This window comes from Musa acuminata, chromosome BXJ2-5 (genome assembly GCF_036884655.1).
Source record: "Musa acuminata AAA Group cultivar baxijiao chromosome BXJ2-5, Cavendish_Baxijiao_AAA, whole genome shotgun sequence".
Classification (NCBI taxonomy): Eukaryota; Viridiplantae; Streptophyta; class Magnoliopsida; order Zingiberales; family Musaceae; genus Musa; species Musa acuminata.
Window position 1 is genome coordinate 45,689,882 of NC_088342.1, and position 18,450 is coordinate 45,708,331.

Below are 18,450 nucleotides of genomic sequence, written 5' to 3' on the forward strand. Positions count from 1 at the left end.
AGTTTTAGTTAGAATATAATATTTATTAAAAGTAATGTGATAAATGTATTGAGAATAATAATATAATCGACACTTCCTTACAATCGCATGTCGATGTCAGGTGATAAATATGTTGAAAATAATGACATAAATTATGCTTGCAATCATAAATGTGTTGAGAATATATAATATAATATAATAATTTTATTATAAAATATAATATAATTAAAAATGTCGAAGCAATGGATAAACATGTCGAGAATAATGACAATATAGATACTCTCTTGCAATCAATATATGGACGTGTGTCAGAGCTAATGTTATAATATAATATAATAATGTTTAATTATAATATAATATTTATTAGAATAACGACATTGCCGACACTCGCTTGCAATGACATGTCGTGTGTGAGAGGTTACAGCGGCAACTCTACAAAAACCAGCTGCATTTGGCCGGTCGATGACGCAGAGAGGGCATCTGTGGTTCTCCATGGAACTGCTGCAGCTCCCTTCCATCCCAGTCTTGGTGTTCTCCTTCCTCTTCTTGCTCCTCTTGATCAAGAAGAGAGGATTCACCGGTTGCAGAAATGAGAGCTACCTGCCACGTCGTCCCCCCGGCCCATGGAATCTACCCTTCGTCGGATGCATGCACCACCTGGTCGGGCAGCAACCCTTTCGCGCATTCCGCGAGCTCGCCCGCAAGCATGGCCCCCTCATGCTCCTCCGGCTCGGCCAGGTCGACGTCGTCGTCGTCTCCTCGCGCGAAGCCGCCGAGGAGATCTTGAAGAACCAGAGCGTCACCTTCGCTTCCCGGCCTCAGTTACTCGTTACCAAGTTCATCATCTACAGCCCAAACGACATCTCGTGGGCCCCCTACGGCCCTTGCTGGAGGCAGCTGCGCAAGCTCTGCTTGGTGGAGTTGCTCTCCGCACGGCGCATCCGGTCTTTCTCCTCCATCAGGACGGAGGAGACCCTTGACCTGATGAGAGACATCGCGAGGTCGGGCGGAACCCCCGTCAACCTGACCGAGAAGCTCTTCGGGCTGTCGAACGCTGTCGTCTGCCGGGCGGCGTTCGGCAAGCGGCGCGAGCACTGGGAGAGATTCGTCCCGCTAATCAAGAATATTCTGGTGCTCACCGGTGGCTTCTGCGTGGCCGACATGTTCCCGTCGCTCAACTTCATCGACATCCTCTCGGGTTTCAAGTTCAGGTTGCGGCGGCTCCGGCGGCAGCTAGACGAGATCCTGGGCGACATAATCAAGGAGCATGAGGGCAAGGCTTCCGCGAGCAGCGGCGACAAAGCTGGAGAGGTAGACGACCTAGTGGACGTGCTGCTGAGGCTCAAAGACGACCCCCAGCTGGAAGTGCCCTTGACGATGGAAAACGTCAAGGGTGTGATCGTGGTGAGGAACGATCCATCGATCGATCGATTCATTCCCGTGATACTAATCTGTTGACTACCCACATCGCTCTTGTTCTTGTGATCTGCAGGACATGTTCGTGGCGGGCACCGAGACGTCTTCGACCGTCGTCGAATGGGCCATGTCGGAGCTGATGAGAAACCCCGAGATCATGGAGAGAGCGCAGAAGGAAGTGAGGGAATTAGCTGCGCAAAGGAGGAACAGAGTACAGGAGAGCGACATCTCCGAGCTAAACTACATGAAGCTTGATATGACAAAAAATGGCAGACCCCACTCCCGGCAACGTCCCCCGCACGTGGACAGGCGCGGCGCCCAGGGGGAGCAATGAGGGTGACGGTCTGCGTCCGGACGCCAGCTTCACTGAGCCCACAGCCCCCTCGGTGGACCCAGCACAGTCGGACGAGACAGAAGCAGGTAACGGTTGAAGCTCGCCCATACCCTGCGATCCCCCGGTCCCCCACGCAACATCCTCGGCGATGTCGGACGCCATCAGAGGTACGACCCTGACCGACGGGATGGCGCGCCCGATAATGTCGAGCCCCCCTATAAACCCCCCCGAGCCAAGAGGAGAAGGGGGACTCTTCCTCCACTAAAAAACCGCCCCCCACTTCATTCTCTAACGGGATCGTCGGAGGGGTCGGGTCGAGCACCCCGACCCGACCTTTGTGCAGGTACCAAGCCGAGGCTCCCCGTCTGGACGCACAGGCGAGAAGTCCCCGCCCGGGAGAAGTCGCAGCATCTCCCCGAGACCGAGGCCGCCCCCGACCGCCTTAGTAGAGACGAGCAACGCCCCGGGAGATCCCCGCCATTCGGACCCCCGAACGAGCCGAGACGACCCCCCGGGTCACGGCTAAGAAAAAGGTGTTTACACTAACATAATGGCGCTAGAGGAAGGGTCGGTCCGAATGTCAAGCGATCAACAGGCTCACTCCGACGAACCCCCAGCCGTCAGGTCGCACCCGACCGACGCGACAGAAGAACATCCCCAACAGGAGGGGGTTCGGGACGAGCGCCCCGCTGCAATTTCGGAGCGCTATTGGCGATTGTTCAACGACCCGGGTCTATCGCCACCCATCGCCAATCCCGGCGGCCCGTCACCCGTGCCACCCAAAGCCTTCTACGACCTCACACACCAGGTCCGGGCTCTTACGGGGGTGATTCAGACCATCATCCCACTGGTCTCCCATCCGACGTCTTCACACTCAACCCTACCTCCGCCACGGCAACGGTCCGCCGCTCAGACCCCCGCACCGCTTCCCGAGTCCCCCGCTTCACCTCCGGGCCAGTCGACCCGACCCGGGAGTCGAGGAGCGGAGGATCCAGAGGCGCACCCGACGCCCGTGGCCCCGCTTTCAGACTCGGCGGAAGGCTTGTGGGCCCAGCTGCGCCTCGTAGGCCACCGACTGGACGAGGTGCAGCGTGAGGTTCGCCGAACCAGGGGAGACCCGGGGGCCGAGCAACACCAGGGGTCCCCTTTCACCCCCGAGATTCAAGAGCAAGCGATCCCGCCGCATTTTCGGCTCCCTTCATTGGATGCCTACGACGGAGCCACCGACCCGGCGGACCACGTAGCTGCTTTCTGCGCCCAGATGGCGCTATACGGGATGTCCGACGCCCTGATGTGCAGGGCATTCCCAACGACCCTGCGAGGCCCAGCCCGAGTGTGGTACAACAATCTGAAGACCGCGACCATCGCCTCTTTCGACCAGTTGGCCAAAGACTTCGAGCTTAACTTCCTGGCTCACGCCAAGCCGAAGTCGTCGGTGGCAATGCTCCTCGGGCTCAACCAGAGGGAAGACGAGCCCCTTTCTCACTTTGTGAACCGCTTCACCACACAAGTTCGCGGGCTGCCTGATGCTCACCCTTCTTTGATGATGCAGGCATTTATGATGGGCCTGCGGCCTACCCGATTCTTTTGGTCCCTGGTGGAGCGACCCCCCACTTCGGTACCCGAGATGTTCCAACGTGCGAACCAGTTCATCGCTGCTGAAGCATGGATGGTCGGGACGCGCGACGAGCGCAAGAGGGTCAAGCCAGAGCAGTCCCGGCAACAACAGCCCGCTGCCTCCCGGCGTAGGGCCGGAGGCCTCAATGATGCAGTGCCCCGGTCCCCCCCCCCCGGGCCTGAACTCCTCTCGGACCGAAATATTTCTCCACATCAAGGAGAAAGGCCTTCTCAAAGACCCCCACCCGATGAGGAGCCCGCGCGAACTCGCGGACCGCTCTAAATACTGCCGTTTCCACCGACAGCCCGGTCACGACACCGAGGAGTGTCGAGAATTAAAAAGGCAAATTGAGGAGCTCATCCGCCGAGGGCACCTCGGCCCATACCTCCGGCCAGATAAGGAGCTTTCACCACGCCCGGAGGGTCCCATCGAGCGGCACATAGATGTCATAACCGGCGGGCCCGCATCCGGAGGGAACTCCATGACGGGCGGAAAAGCCCACGCCAGGGCCTCCCGAGCCGAAGCTTCCAAACATGAAAAAGGACCCGAAGTCACCTTCCCGACCGGGGGACCTGGGCTAGCCGAACATGATGACGCGTTGGTGATATCAGCCAGAATCGCCAACGCGCAAATGAGAAGGATCATGGTCGACACCGGAAGCTCGGCCGATATACTTTACTGGGACGCCTTCCAAAAGCTCGCCCTGGTCAAGGAGAGCGTGAAGCCGGTATGCTCGACGCTCACGGGGTTCACCGGTGCCTCAATCTCGTCACTAGGGGTTATCACCCTGCCTCTAACTTTGAGAGTTTTTCCAAAGACAAAAACAGTTATGACCTCCTTTCTGGTGGTCGACCTCCCCACGGCATACAACGCCATCCTCGGACGGCCAACCCTCAATAAGATCCGAGCCGTGATCTCGACTTACTATCAAACCATCAAATTCCCGACCCGCGATGGGGTCGGGGAAGTAGCGGGGAACTCCTGGGAGTCCAGGCGCCGCTACTTGACTGCCATGTCGCTAAACAAGAGAGCGAGGATCCAATCCCCGCTGGAAGACCCCCGGGAGGGAAGAAAACCGACTCCCCGCCCCGAGCCGAAGGAATCAACCATCGACTTACCGCTGATCAAAGGCAGGCCCGACCAAACAGTCAAAATTGGGTCGGGACTGCCCGAACAGGAGCAACGGCAGCTCGTCGGCCTCCTGCAAGCCAACACCGACATCTTCGCTTGGACGCCGTCTGACCTAGTAGGGGTCCACCCGGAAGTCGCGATGCACCACCTAAACATCTCGTCCGACGCCCGTCCGGTGAAACAAAGGCCCAGGCGGCAGGCCCCAGATCGGCAACTGGCCATCCGAGAAGAGGTAAACCGACTTCTGGCGGCCGGTTTCATAGAAGAGGCCAGGTACCCACAATGGCTCTCCAATGTAGTCCTTGTCAAAAAACCTAATGGAAGCTGGTGGATGTGCATTGACTACACCAGTCTCAACAATGCTTGCCCAAAAGATTGCTACCCCCTACCGAAGATCGACCAGCTAATCGACGCCACAGCCGGCCACGCCCGTCTCTCGTTTATGGATGCCTTCTCCGGATACAACCAAATCAGGATGGCACCCGAAGACCAAGAACACACAGCCTTCCTCACCGAACAAGGGGTATATTTTTACAAAGTCATGCCGTTCGGGTTGAAAAATGCCGGGGCCACCTTCCAGAGGACGGTGAACAGGATGTTCGCCCGCCAGATTGGACGAAACATGGAGATATATGTCGACGAATTGATCGTGAAGAGCCGAACAGCGGAAGCTCACTCTTCCGACCTGGCTGAAACATTCGACACCCTGCGAAGGTTCGGCCTGCGCCTCAACCCTGCCAAGTGCGCCTTTGGCGTAACCTCGGGGAAATTCCTCGGATTCATCATACACAAGAGAGGGATTGACGCCAACCCGGAAAAGGTCCAGGCTATCATGGACATGCAGCCCCCTCGGACGATCAGAGACCTACAGCGCCTTAACAGGAGGCTAGTCTCCTTATCACGCTTCCTTTCCCGATCGGGAGATCGCTGCCTCCCCTTCTTCAAGGCCCTGAAGGATCCGAAGAACTTCCGATGGACGGCAGAATGTGAGAGGGCCTTCGAGCAGATGAAGCAACACCTGGCCAACCTCCCCCGACTCGCTTCAGTCTCCCCAGGGGAGAGATTGAGTCTCTACCTCGCCGCCTCCCGGCATGCGGTCAGTTCGGTTCTGGTCAAGGAGAACTCCGGCGACCAACTGCCGGTCTACTATGTCAGCCACATGCTAAGCGGGCCAGAGGGACGATACCCGCCAATCGAAAAGCTAGCGCTGGCGCTCGTCCTGTCAGCACGAAAGCTCCGCCCTTATTTCCAGGCCCACCCGATAGAGGTAATAACTGACCGGCCGCTTCGGCTTGTTTTGTCTAAATTCGACGTTGCAGGGCGTCTCCTCAAATGGGCAGTGGAGCTCGGCGAGCACGACATACAGTACGTACCTCGCACTGCCATTAAAGCTCAGTCCGTGGCAGACTTTATCGCGGAGCTTACCCCGAGCACAGGCGAAGAACTGGAGCCACCGCGTGACACGTGGACTCTCCACGTAGACGGGTCAGCCAACGCAAAGGGCCCCGGCGCAGGGCTGGTGCTAGTGACGCCTGACGGCCGCTCGATTGAGCGCTCCTTCCGCTTCGGGTTCAGGGCCACCAACAACGAAGCAGAATACGAGGCTCTCCTGGCGGGGCTCCAACTGGCACTGGAAATGCGGGTGACCGACATACACGTCATCACTGACTCACAACTGGTGGCTAGGCAGCTCGACGGCGGATACGAAGCCCGGGACCCGACCATGGCGAAATATCTGGCACAGGTAAAAAGCCTTGCCACCAAGTTCGCCCATTTTGAATTGTCGAACGTTCCCAGGAGCGAGAATCAGCGAGCCGACACTCTAGCAAAACTGGCATCCAGCTCGACCCCCTGGGCTCGACCCGAGACCGAAGAGCTCCCTCACCGAGCCATAGAGATCGTCGCCACAGTCACGGGCGGCGCGCCGGCCACTTGGGTACAGGAGATGCTACGCTTCAAGCGGGACGGAACCCTACCCGACAATGAAACCACGGCTCGACGCTTGCGTCGGACGCAGGCATGGTACTCTGAAGAAGGAGGACGGCTGTACAAGCGGTCTTTCTCGCGCCCCTTGTTGCACTGCCTAGAGCCGAACGAAGCCCGGACAGTTCTGTCCGACATGCATGAAGGGGCCTGCGGGGAACACATAGGCGAACAAGCCCTAGCGCACAAGATACTCCGACAGGGATACTACTGGCCGACCATGCGCTAGGACGCAAAAGCTTTCGTTCGGCGATGCAGCTCATGCCAGGAGCACGCCCGCACCGCCCGACGGCCGGCGGTCCTGTTCACCCCCGTCGACTGTGCTTGGCCATTCACGCAGTGGGGACTGGACATACTCGAACCTCTCCCACCCGCCTCCGGGCAGCGGAAGTACATCATCGTAGGAGTGGACTACTTTACCAGGTGGGTCGAAGCCGAGCCCCTAGCAACAATCACGGAGTCACAAGTGGAAAAGTTCGTGTGGAGAAACCTCGTAACTCGGTTTGGCCTGCCCCAGTCCATCGTCACCGACAATGGACCTCAGTTCGCCGGCAGGAGGTTCCAAGAGTTTTGCGCCAAGCACAAGATTCAGCTGAGGTTCAGCTCGGTGGCTTACCCCCAGGCGAACGGACTAGCTAAAGTAACCAACTGGTCCATCGTCGACGGTCTCAAGAGAAGAGTGTCCGCTGCCCAATCGGCCTGGATCGATGAGCTCCCGAGCGTCCTATGGGCGCTGCGCACTACCCCCAAGACCCCAACGGGGGAGTCTCCCTACAGCCTCACGTTCGGGACCGAGGCCGTGTTACCATCCGAAGTAAACGTCCCGACTCCGCGGATAGCAGGCTACGGCGAAGAGGCCTCGGGTGAAGGGCTCCGATCCAACCTGGATTTGCTCGAAGAAAGGCGGGCCGACGCGCACCGAAAAACCCTTTCTTACAAAAGAGCCGTAGCGAGGGTCTACAACCGGAGGGTGCGACCCCGATCAATAAAGCTAGAGGACCTGGTCCTGCGCAAAATCGAGGTCAGCCACCCGACCAGGGACGTTCCGACTCGCAACAATGGATGGCGATCCCGTACCTAGGACTTGGAACATACAGAACCTTAGGAAATACTTCATCTGAAGAGGTAGACACTACGCAAGCACAGAAATCGGAAGAAAAGATCATTTTATTTCAAAGGGGGTATAGAAGCGTAACAATGAGGAACAGACAGACCCCTCACACCCTCGACCCCGACTCCGACATACAAAAACCAAACTCTTCACTCTCCTGGAGTCTTTGGGCGATCGTCGAATGGCACGTCCTCCGGCATGTCCACCTCCAAGTCCACGGGATGAGAGGCGAACGGGTCCCTTTCCACCTCGGAGCCAGGAGGGCATGAGCCAAAGCGACCTAGGGCGATTCTATATCCATACTCGTAGGATACTCGCCCCATTCGGGTCAGTCCGAGCTCAAAGTTCTCGGACTTCTTATAAGCTTCGATTGCCTCTTTATCCTTTGACGGGCGAAGGCGAACGTCCTCGGCTAGCGCATCGGTAGCAGCGCGGGCTTCAGCCTCGGCCTTCTCCGCCCTCTTGGTAAGGCCAAGCGCCTCCGACTTCAATAGGCGAAGCTCGGCCCGATCCAAACGGAGAAACTCCTGAAGCTCCTTGACTGAATTGCCCGACTGCTCGAGCTCTGCCTTCAGACGTGTCACCTCCTCCTCAGAGTCAGTCGCGCGCTTTTCCGCGGCCGCTACCGCCTCTGGGCCCGACCCGGCGCGAACCTCCTCTACCTGACGGCACAACTCGAAGTTGAGCTCGCTGAGGTTCCAGATTACCTGCCCAGCGTCACACACTCGGTCCATCAGCGCCGTCGAGTAGTGGAGGCCCTACCATAGAAAAAGGAAGGTCAGCGCACGGTCACAGGGACGCCCGGAGTTAGCGAAACACTCACCAGTGTCAGAAACCTCCCCGCCTTATTGAGCATGGCCTCCGAGGGCAAGGTGTATAGGTCCCGAGCCAGGTCGGGGTGGAGCACGCCCCGAAGAAAAGCAGCCGAGGGATCTCCCCCGGCCCATACCTTGTCCCCTCGGGACAGCCCCTCCCAGCGGGCGACTAGCGGGTCGGAAGCCTCCCCCAGTGGAAGCTCGCCCATCACCAACGACCATAGGGGCTCGTCGGCCCCCGTGCATAGCCCGCACAGGTCATCCACCGTAGGCAGGGTCGACCTCTTCCCGGCCGCCCCTTGGCTAGGCCCATCAACTCGGGAGGGCCCTTCGTCCCGAACGGTCCGCTTTGTGCCCACGGTTGACGAAGGGGTGGCCCCCGCCTTGGCTTTCCCGGGACCAGCCGTCTTCGCCTTCTTTGACGGGCGCCCCTCCGGAATCTCTAATGGAGCATCCGCCGAGCCGGGCAACGGGTCGGCTGAGGGGCGCGGAGAGGAAGCAGCGGACGGGCGTGGGGAAGGAGCCGACGATGAGCGACCACCGCGGAGTGACAGAAGCTTCATTCCTACAAAGGAAACAAGCAAACCATCACAAATTGTGGAAACAAACAAGACACGGGGAACACCCGCTATAAACATACCCCCGAAAGCCGGGCTAAGACCCGCCTCGGCTAGCCACTCCTCGGTCATAGCTCGGATGGCCTGAGAACCGGGAAGGATTGCCCGAAGCCTCTTCAGATCCCGACGCTCCTCGTCATTCAAATCCGGGACTGTGTTATCTATCACCCTCACTGTCCACCGAACTCCGAAGCCCCAATCCTTCGACCAGCTAACATAGAAAAACCGCCCCTTCCACCCTTTGTTGTTCGAAGGGGCTCCCCCGACGCGAAAGCCAACCCGGGCTAACACGAAATAGCCCCCCGGCCCCTTGAGAAGGCGGAAACAAGAGAGAAAGAGGTTTCGGGTAGGGGTGATGTTGGCATAATGACATTCCCCTAAGAACGCTACTAGATAGCGCCATGAGTTAGGCGCCACCTGGGAAGGCGAAATCCGCCACAAAGAAAGACAGGAGACAATGATAGGGTGAAGGGGGAGGCACAACCCAGCCTCTAGGGCATCTTGGGTCAGCGCGAAACCTCGAGGGATCGGGTCGTATGACCGCTGCCCCGGATCAGGCGCAACCAGGACAAACTCCTCCGGGATGTGGAAACGCTCCCGGAGCTTCTCCAGCGATGACCCACTCACCACCGAGTCAAGGTCGTGCGGCCACATTAGAGCCTCAAGGGCCCGCGCCGCCTCCTCGTCTGGGGAGGGCGGAGGCGTGCTCTCCCGGACTCCATCAAGGGACAAAGGTGAAGAGACAGGCAAGAGGGACATCCTTACCGGCTTTGAAACGAACGAGAGAGACGACGAGGGAGCGACTGGGGAAGGACAGCGTATGAGAGGAGAAGGTGCGATGACAGAAGGGACGACGAGGTCCAAGGCTCAGCAGCAAGAATCGTGAAACGGGCCGAGTGCGCCAGTTATATAGGAAAGATCCCGCCGAGAGAGACGTCCCTTCGTCTCCCCACAGCGGCCGACAGCTCATCCGCACCCTCACTCTTCGCATCAGGGAAGCCCAACGAACACCCTATCATAAATGCGGACCTAAGGTCACTGCAGGGGAAGGCCAACGAACTCCTCTGCCGCATGTTCCCGAGACCACCTCCTCGGCGCGGCCAGCTCGCCCGAGACGTGCTCCTCGGCCGCATGTTCCCGAGACCATCTCCTCGGCGCGGCCAGCTCGCCCGAGACGTGCTCCTCGGCCGCATGTTCCCGAGACCACCTCCTCGGCGCGGCCAGCCCGCCCGAGACGTGCTCCTCGGCCGCATGTTCCCGAGACCACCTCCTCGGCGCGGCCAGCTCGCCCGAGACGTGCTCCTCGGCCGCATGTTCCCGAGACCACCTCCTCGGCGCGGCCAGCTCGCCCGAGACGTGCTCCTCGGCCGCATGTTCCCGAGACCACCTCCTCGGCGCGGCCAGCCCGCCCGAGACGTGCTCCTCGGCCGCATGTTCCTGAGACCACCTCCTCGGCGCGGCCAGCTCGCCCGAGACGTGCTCCTCGGCCGCATGTTCCCGAGACCACCTCCTCGGCGCGGCCAGCTCGCCCGAGACGTGCTCCTCGGCCGCATGTTCCCGAGACCACCTCCTCGGCGCGGCCAGCCCGCCCGAGACGTGCTCCTCGGCCGCATGCTCCCGAGACCACCTCCTCGGCGCGGCCAGCCCGCCCGAGACGTGCTCCCCGGCCTCATGCCACCCAAAGCGCCTCTGCAGCGCGGCCTATCTGCCCCGAACATGTGCCTCAATCATGAACCACGAAGAGAACCACCACTTACCGATCAAAGCCACACCTCGAATCCCCTCCATCCGATGTCGAGCCATGGCTTCCTTTGGGGGGGGGAATATGATATGACAAAATGGCAGACCCCACTCCCGGCAACGTCCCCCGCACGTGGCCAGGCGCGGCGCCCAGGGGGAGCAATGAGGGTGACGGTCTGCGTCCGGACGCCAGCCTCACTGAGCCCACAGCCCCCTCGGTGGACCCAGCACAGTCGGACGAGACAGAAGCAGGTAACGGTTGAAGCTCGCCCATACCCTGCGATCCCCCGGTCCCCCACGCAACATCCTCGGCGATGTCGGATGCCATCAGAGGTACGACCCTGACCGACGGGATGGCGCGCCCGATAATGCCGAGCCCTCCTATAAACCCCCCCGAGCCAGGAGGAGAAGGGGGACTCTTCCTCCACTAAAAAACCGCCCCCCACTTCATTCTCTAACGGGATTGTCGGAGGGGTCGGGTCGAGCACCCCGACCCGACCTTTGTGCAGGTACCAAGCCGAGGCTCCCCGTCCGGACGCACAGGCGAGAAGTCCTCGCCCGGGAGAAGTCGCAGCAACTCCCTGAGACCGAGGCCGCCCCCGACCGCCTTAGTAGAGACGAGCAACGCCCCGGGAGATCCCCGCCATTCGGACCCCCGAACGAGCCGAGACGACCCCCCGGGTCACGGCTAAGAAAAATGTGTTTACACTAACAAAGCTAATCATCAAGGAGACGCTGCGGCTTCACCCGCCGGCACTCGCGTCTTCGTCAACTTATGGGCGAACGACAGGGATGCGCGTTACTGGGACGACGCCGAGAGCTTCAAACCAGAGAGGTTCCAAGGCAGAGCCATGGATTTCAAGGGAGTCGACTTCGAGTACTTGCCGTTCGGGGCCGGGCAGAGGATATGCCCCGGAATCGGGTTCGGGATGTCGACCGTGGAGTTCGCCCTGGTTCATCTCCTCCTGCACTTCGACTGGGAGCTGCCCCATGGAATGAGACCGGAGGAGCTCGACATGTGCGAGACCATGGCGTTAGTCGCACCGAGGAAGACGGAGCTGAAGCTGATTCCTACCGTTCGAGTTCCTCTCCCCGTCGCAACCTGAAGCTTTACTTATATCGCGTTGTTTATTGTTGGTGCAGATACTTATCCTATATAATAAAACCGTTGGAATAGGCGAGTTGAAAAATAATATCCACGTCATTATCTGTCATGACAAATCATACTTCACTGTTGAAAATTAATTGAAGGGTTTTTTATATACCTAACTTAATCTTCAGAGTTAGGATACTGGTAGATTCTATAAATAAGATCATGAAAGGAGCAAACGATGTATACTGGCATAAGTTTTTCAAGTGTTTTTAGTTTTACCACTTGTTTAATATTAGTTTAATTTTCTTGATTTAAAGTATTCTCTTTTAATTACATTATCGTATTCTTTGTTTTTATTATTTTCTTACTTCTACGTTTCTAACATTTATGGTATCGGTTAAATTTGAATCGGACATTATGACTTTATAATTCTACGTTTCAACCCTTTATTATCATGTTTTCAGATAAATATTAAGAATTTTTCAATATCAATATCAAGCAGAAATTTCATAGAGTATTTTAAGGATTTAAAAAATTACTGCAGTGCATACATTAATATTTTGACGATAAGTGTCACATTTGAAAATTTTTTTTTTAGTTCTTCGGAAATAAAAGCAGCTATGTTTACCAAAATTTCTGCTCACACCCATCTAACAGCACTGAATTCATATATTATATGATGGGGTGAACAAGTACTGTTCCATACAAGTTTGTCATCAAAATACATTCATAAAGTCCACAATGTCTGTTAAACCAATGGAGGAGTTCAAAACGCAGGCGGCTGATCATCCAACATTCACCGATGTAACATTGATGAGGATAATAGAGAGAGAGAGAGAAAAGAGGGAGCGAATTTGTAGAGAGTTGGTGTGATTAGTGTGGGATATGAGTGAGAGAGAGAGAGAGAGAGAGAGAAAAGAGGGAGCGAATTTGTAGAGAGTTGGTGTGATTAGTGTGGGATATGAGTAAGAGAGAGAGAAAAGAGGGAGCGAATTTGTAGAGAGTTGGTGTGATTAGTGTGGGATATGAGTAAGAGAGAGAGAGAGAGAGAGAGAAAAGAGGGAGCGAATTTGTAGAGAGTTGGTGTGATTAGTGTGGGATATGAGTAAGAGAGAGAGAGAGAGAGAGGTGGATGCTGTTTGAGGGCTGGTATTAACAAAAGAAGGGATTTGATGGGATTGAGAGATGGCAAGAAAGAATGAGGATTTGACGTTTACGTTACTCAACTCTTTAATCACTCTCTCGCTCTCTATCTCTATCTATCTCTCTCTCTCTCTCTCGGTTTCACTTCGCAGACATGTAGAGAGAGCAACAACGGCACCTCGACGGGAATTACGTAACAAAAATTAAAATGTTAACGAGATTGGCAGTTCAAAACTTCATTCGATAAATATGAGGATGTCTCCAAGTTTAACCGATTAAGAAGTTGATTATTTTATAGTAAAATCTAAAATTAAAATGTAAAAAAAAAAGTCAATCGGTAACTGTACAAGCCATGCCTTTACGTACTAATTTATAATATTTATCCTAATCTATTTTATATTGTTATCTTTATTGATAAAGTTTACTATTAATAATAATTTTTTACTATTGACAACCCGCTTGCTATTGATAATTCCTTAAAAAAAATAAATTATTATTTTACTATTTATAGTCCTTGTATTAATGATTTGATCTGTTTTTTCATAATCTCTTATTTCATTTTCGATACCAACATCATCGCTCGTTATGTTTTCCTAGGAGAAGAAAAGAAGATATTTATATTCATTTGAAAATAAATAATTTATAAACATAAAAAAATAAAATAAAATAAAATTTATAAATACTAAAAAAAAAGAAAAGTAGTAAGATCCTTATTCATTAGTGGATTATGTTGCATCTACCAACATAGTTTTTGGATGAAATGAAGCTTATATCATTTATTTATGTTCGGTGATACATCAAAGACAAAGGAAATGACTCATTTAGATATCTTTATTTAATATATATTTTTAATGATCGGTTCATTTTCTTTCTTCTATCTTGATTGGCTTTGTTATATTTATGTTAGCATTTAATAATAGTGATAAGGAATAATGACTTAAAAAAGATCATCAATACATCAACGTCATATTATTGACACCTCAACACCATATGATCGACACTCAGCAACACCAAGTGACCAACACTTCTATGCTATATGACCGATACCTTGATATCAGATCGATAATTCATCATTACCCTTTGGGTGATATGATGATTGACTCAACCTTACGAAAATTAGTGTATGAGATTTGACTCAACTGGTCGTTACCTCACTTCCCTAAATTCGTATATATGGTTGAAGTAAACATATAACTGTTTTAGACAATAACCATAGTGTTAATCAAATACTAAACTATAAAGACCATTCAGATATGTTTTTGAGGGGTATGCTCTTCTTTTTCATACGATATCTTATTGAACCTACTCTTCTCTCGATATTAAATTTGTGACATATTCACACTCCAATCAATATTAACTGTGTGAATATTATTTATTTATATTTATATAGCTAATTAGATTCCAAGTAATGTTGGATTATTGGATATGTTTGCTAGTCTCATATCTTACCCCATAAGATAGATTATAATGCTCATTAAGAATAATTAAGCAAGTTAGATGAGAAGAAGACATCATTAATGTCAATGATGAAAGGAATCATATTGGAATTTGACTACCGTCTACAATATAAACCGATTTGTGCCTCTACTTCATGGGGCCTTAAGCACTCTTAGAGATTGTACAATAGACCGGGTTGGATTGGGTTGTTGATCCATCAATCTCACCCATCACTATGTGATAGAGTAGAGCATGTTATTATATGATATTAGCATAGGTTTTCCAAATGTACTACAACTATTATACGTAAGGATTGTATGTGATAGGTTGGTTTAAAGTTCATGTGACACTGAGAAGATGGATTTATGTATCATAATGTGTAGTAGCTATAGTTATATTATTAGAGGGAATATAGCTTATCTTTAATTTTTTAAAATTCTATTTTAGGGTGAATTCTCAGAAAATTCATATAACACCTTTTTTTATTTTTGAAATTTTTCGTTGAGTACCCTAAGTTTTCTTCCTTTATAGAATTGGCACGAAAGAATTTTTTTTAAAGTTTGAGAGCATTTTGGTCTTAAAAAAAAGTAGAATGCTGTGAGCGTAAACAACTTTAAGCCGTGGCCTCGGGGCCATCGCGGCTCGGTTCGAGTCCGGATGATGGGGGATCTCCCTGGGACGCTCCTCGAGACTGCTGAGGTGGCCGATTATGGTGTTCCGATTGGGACGGGGTCACTATTCCCTCCGGGCAAGAACTCCTCGCCTGTGCGTTTGGTGGGTGACCTCCGACTTCGCACCTGCACAAAGGTTGGGTCGGGGAGCTCAGCCCGACCCCTCCGATGCTCAAGTTAGCGGATAGTCACAGGGGTTTCTTTAACGGAGTTGTGTCTTCTTCTCCCCTCCTTTTTTTTGAGCATGAGGGTTTTTATAGTGAGAATTACCGTTGCCTGATGTGCCTGCCCGCAGGGAGTAGGATCGTACTTCTGGTAGCATCTGACATCGCCGTTGGCATGGCGTGAGGGATCGAGCCTGAGCAGGGTGTTAATGTGTCTTGGTAGACGTTTCGGTCCGCGTTGACCATATGCTGTCAGGTCAAAAGATGTGTGAGGTGTCATCTAGGGCGGTTGATGTCACGCGAGTCTTATCGTAATGTTATGTCAAAAAGTTAAAAACAAATATACAGTTTAAAAGAAAAAAAAAAAGGGGTCCCTTCTACAGATTTTTTTTTGACATGCATTATACTTAAAATATAATATACTTAAAAAATAAATATAGTTCCTTCCATGGAACTAACTAACTGCCGCAGCTCCCTTCCATCCCTCCCTCCCTCTTATTGCGTTATACTTGAAATATAGTATAATATAATAATTTGTCAGCCGTCGTGATAAATGTGTTGAGAATATATAATATAATATAATATAATAATTTTTAATTATAATATAATATTTATTAGAGATAAGTTGATAAGAAAAATGGGTTGAGAATACTGACATGAAACTTCCTTGCAATCACGTGTTTCAGAGCTCACGATAAATGTGTTGAGAAAATATATTATAATATAATATAATAATTTTTAATTATAATATAATATTTATTAGAATAACGACATGGCCGACGGTTGCGACTCTACATAATGCAGCTGCGTTTGCCCGGTCGATGACGCAGAGAGAGCATTTGTGGTTCTCCATGGAACTGCTGCAGCTCCCTTCCATCCCAGTCTTGGTGTTCTCCTTCCTCTTCTTGCTCCTCTTGATCAAGAAGAGAGGATTCACCTGGTGCAGAAATGAGAGCTACCCACCACGTCGTCCCCCAGGCCCATGGAATCTACCCTTCGTCGGATGCATGCACCACCTGGTCGGGCAGCTCCCCTTTCGCGCATTCCGCGAGCTCGCCCGCAAGCATGGCCCCCTTATGCTCCTCCGGCTTGGCCAGGTCGACGTCGTCGTCGCCTCCTCGAGCGAAGCCGCCGAGGAGATCTTGAAGAACCAGAGCGTCACCTTCGCTTCCCGGCCCGAGTTCCTCGCTACCAAGTTCATCTTCTACGGTCCAACCGGCATCGGCTGGTCCCCCTACGGCCCTTACTGGAGGCAGCTGCGAAAGCTCTGCTTCATGGAGCTACTCTCCGCCCGGCGCATCCGGTCTTTCTCCTCCATCAGGACGGAGGAGACCCTTGACCTGATGAGAGACATCGCGAGGTCGGGCGGAACCCCCGTCAACCTGACCGAGAAGCTCTTCGGGCTGTCCAACGCCGTCGTCTGCCGGGCGGCGTTCGGCAAGCTGCGCGAGCACCGGGAGAGGTTCGTCCCGCTCATCAAGAATGCTATGGTGCTCGCCGGTGGCTTCTGCGTGGCCGACATGTTCCCGTCGCTCAAGCTCATCGACATCCTCTCAGGTGCCGAGTTCAGGTTGCGGCGGGTCCGGCGGCAGCTAGACGAGGTCCTGGGCTACATAATCAAGGAACATGAGGGCAAGGCTTCCGCGAGCAGCGGCGACAAAGCTGACGAGGTAGACGACCTGGTGGACGTGCTGCTGAGGCTCAAAGACGACCCCAAACTGGAAGTGCCCTTGACGATGGAAGACGTCAAGGGTGTGATCGTGGTGAGGAACGATCCATCGATCGATCGATTCCCGTGATACTAATCTATTGACTACCCACATCGTTCTTGTTCTTGTGATTTACAGGACATGTTCATGGGGGGCACCGAGACGTCTTCGACCGTCGTCGAATGGGCCATGTCGGAGCTGATGAGGAACCCCGAGATCATGGAGAGAGCGCAGAAGGAAGTGAGGGAATTTGCTGCGCAACGGAGGAACAGAGTAGAGGAGAGCGACATCTCCGAGCTAAACTACATTAAGCTAATCATCAAGGAGACGCTGCGGCTTCACCCGCCGGCCCCGCTGTTACCGAGACTGTGCAGGGAGACCTGCGAGGTCATGGGGTACAGGATCGACGCCGGCACTCGCGTCTTCGTCAACTTATGGGCGAACGGCAGGGATGCGCGTTACTGGGACGACGCCGAGACATTCAAACCAGAGAGGTTCGAAGGCAGCGCCATGGATTTCAAGGGAGTCGACTTCGAGTACTTGCCGTTCGGGGCCGGGCGGAGGATATGCCCCGGAATGGGTTTCGGGATGGCCACCGTGGAGCTCGCCCTGACTCACCTCCTCCTGCACTTCGACTGGGAGCTGCCCCATGGAATGAGACCGGAGGAGCTCGACATGTGCGAGACCATGGCGTTAATCGCACCGAGGAAGACGGAGCTGAAGCTGATCGCTACCGTTCGAGTTCCTCTCCCCGTCGCTACCTGAAGCTTTCTTACATCGCTTTCTTGTCGGTGCACTCAGTCTATACAATCAAGCAGTCGGAAAATTTGAGTTGAAAAATGATATCAATGTCATTATCTGCCTTGTCAAATCGTACTACGATTGTCAATGCATATGGTAGAAATATATGAAGTCGATTAGATGATGTCTTTCCTTAAGTGGCAACTTGTCAAGCTTCACGGCGACAAAGACTCCATAACATTATAAAAGATACAAACTGAGCTTAGATACTCAATAAAAGAAAGATAATTAGTTCATACAAATATACATCGAACCAATAATCAACAAGAGGAAGACTTTTCAAATATAGAAAGAAAGAAATAAATAATGTTCCCATAAGTCACAAAATTACTTTAGATGTTTGAACTCTAACGAACACCATTGAAAGGTGGGGACAGAACCATATACCTCTCAAGAAACGTGCACTTTACTACAACCAGATGATCGTATTGCATTTCTCCCATGGCAGATATATATATATAGACAACAAATTGTCATGTCAATAATCAATAAGAAGAGACAACTACTTACTTAAATATGCTCAATCTAATTCTATACATTTATAGATCATCAAAGTGTTGTACTTATGGATAATATTCGATTTTAGCGGCTTTGTTCAAATCAATTGACCATTGTTGGCTGGCAAGCTAAAGACGATGTCATTTTCAAAGATTTTTTCTTCTTTTGTTGTAGGAAAATATTCTAGAAT

At 52.6% G+C, this 18,450-nt stretch overlaps 4 protein-coding genes across 4 annotated transcripts; all 4 read left to right on the plus strand.

Annotated features, from left to right (window-relative positions):
* The first annotated feature begins 416 nt into the window (after positions 1–416).
* Positions 417–1,884, plus strand: LOC135613022 (premnaspirodiene oxygenase-like). Its single transcript, XM_065109912.1, has 2 exons — positions 417–1,383; positions 1,472–1,884. Exons 1-2 carry the CDS (start codon positions 442–444, stop codon positions 1,727–1,729), a joined length of 1,200 nt encoding a protein of 399 aa, XP_064965984.1. The 5' UTR covers positions 417–441; the 3' UTR covers positions 1,730–1,884.
* A 4,829-nt stretch (positions 1,885–6,713) lies between these two features.
* Positions 6,714–7,542, plus strand: LOC135611613 (uncharacterized). Its single transcript, XM_065107246.1, has 2 exons — positions 6,714–6,781; positions 6,885–7,542. Exons 1-2 carry the CDS (start codon positions 6,714–6,716, stop codon positions 7,540–7,542), a joined length of 726 nt encoding a protein of 241 aa, XP_064963318.1.
* A 3,300-nt stretch (positions 7,543–10,842) lies between these two features.
* On the plus strand, positions 10,843–11,850 carry LOC135611614 (alpha-humulene 10-hydroxylase-like). Its single transcript, XM_065107247.1, has 2 exons — positions 10,843–10,996; positions 11,474–11,850. The coding sequence occupies exons 1-2, from the start codon at positions 10,843–10,845 to the stop codon at positions 11,848–11,850; spliced, it is 531 nt and encodes a 176-aa protein (XP_064963319.1).
* A 4,205-nt stretch (positions 11,851–16,055) lies between these two features.
* On the plus strand, positions 16,056–17,836 carry LOC103986522 (premnaspirodiene oxygenase-like). The gene is made up of 2 exons (XM_009404540.3): positions 16,056–17,015; positions 17,100–17,836. The coding sequence occupies exons 1-2, from the start codon at positions 16,074–16,076 to the stop codon at positions 17,724–17,726; spliced, it is 1,569 nt and encodes a 522-aa protein (XP_009402815.2). The 5' UTR covers positions 16,056–16,073; the 3' UTR covers positions 17,727–17,836.
* The last annotated feature ends 614 nt before the right edge of the window (positions 17,837–18,450 follow it).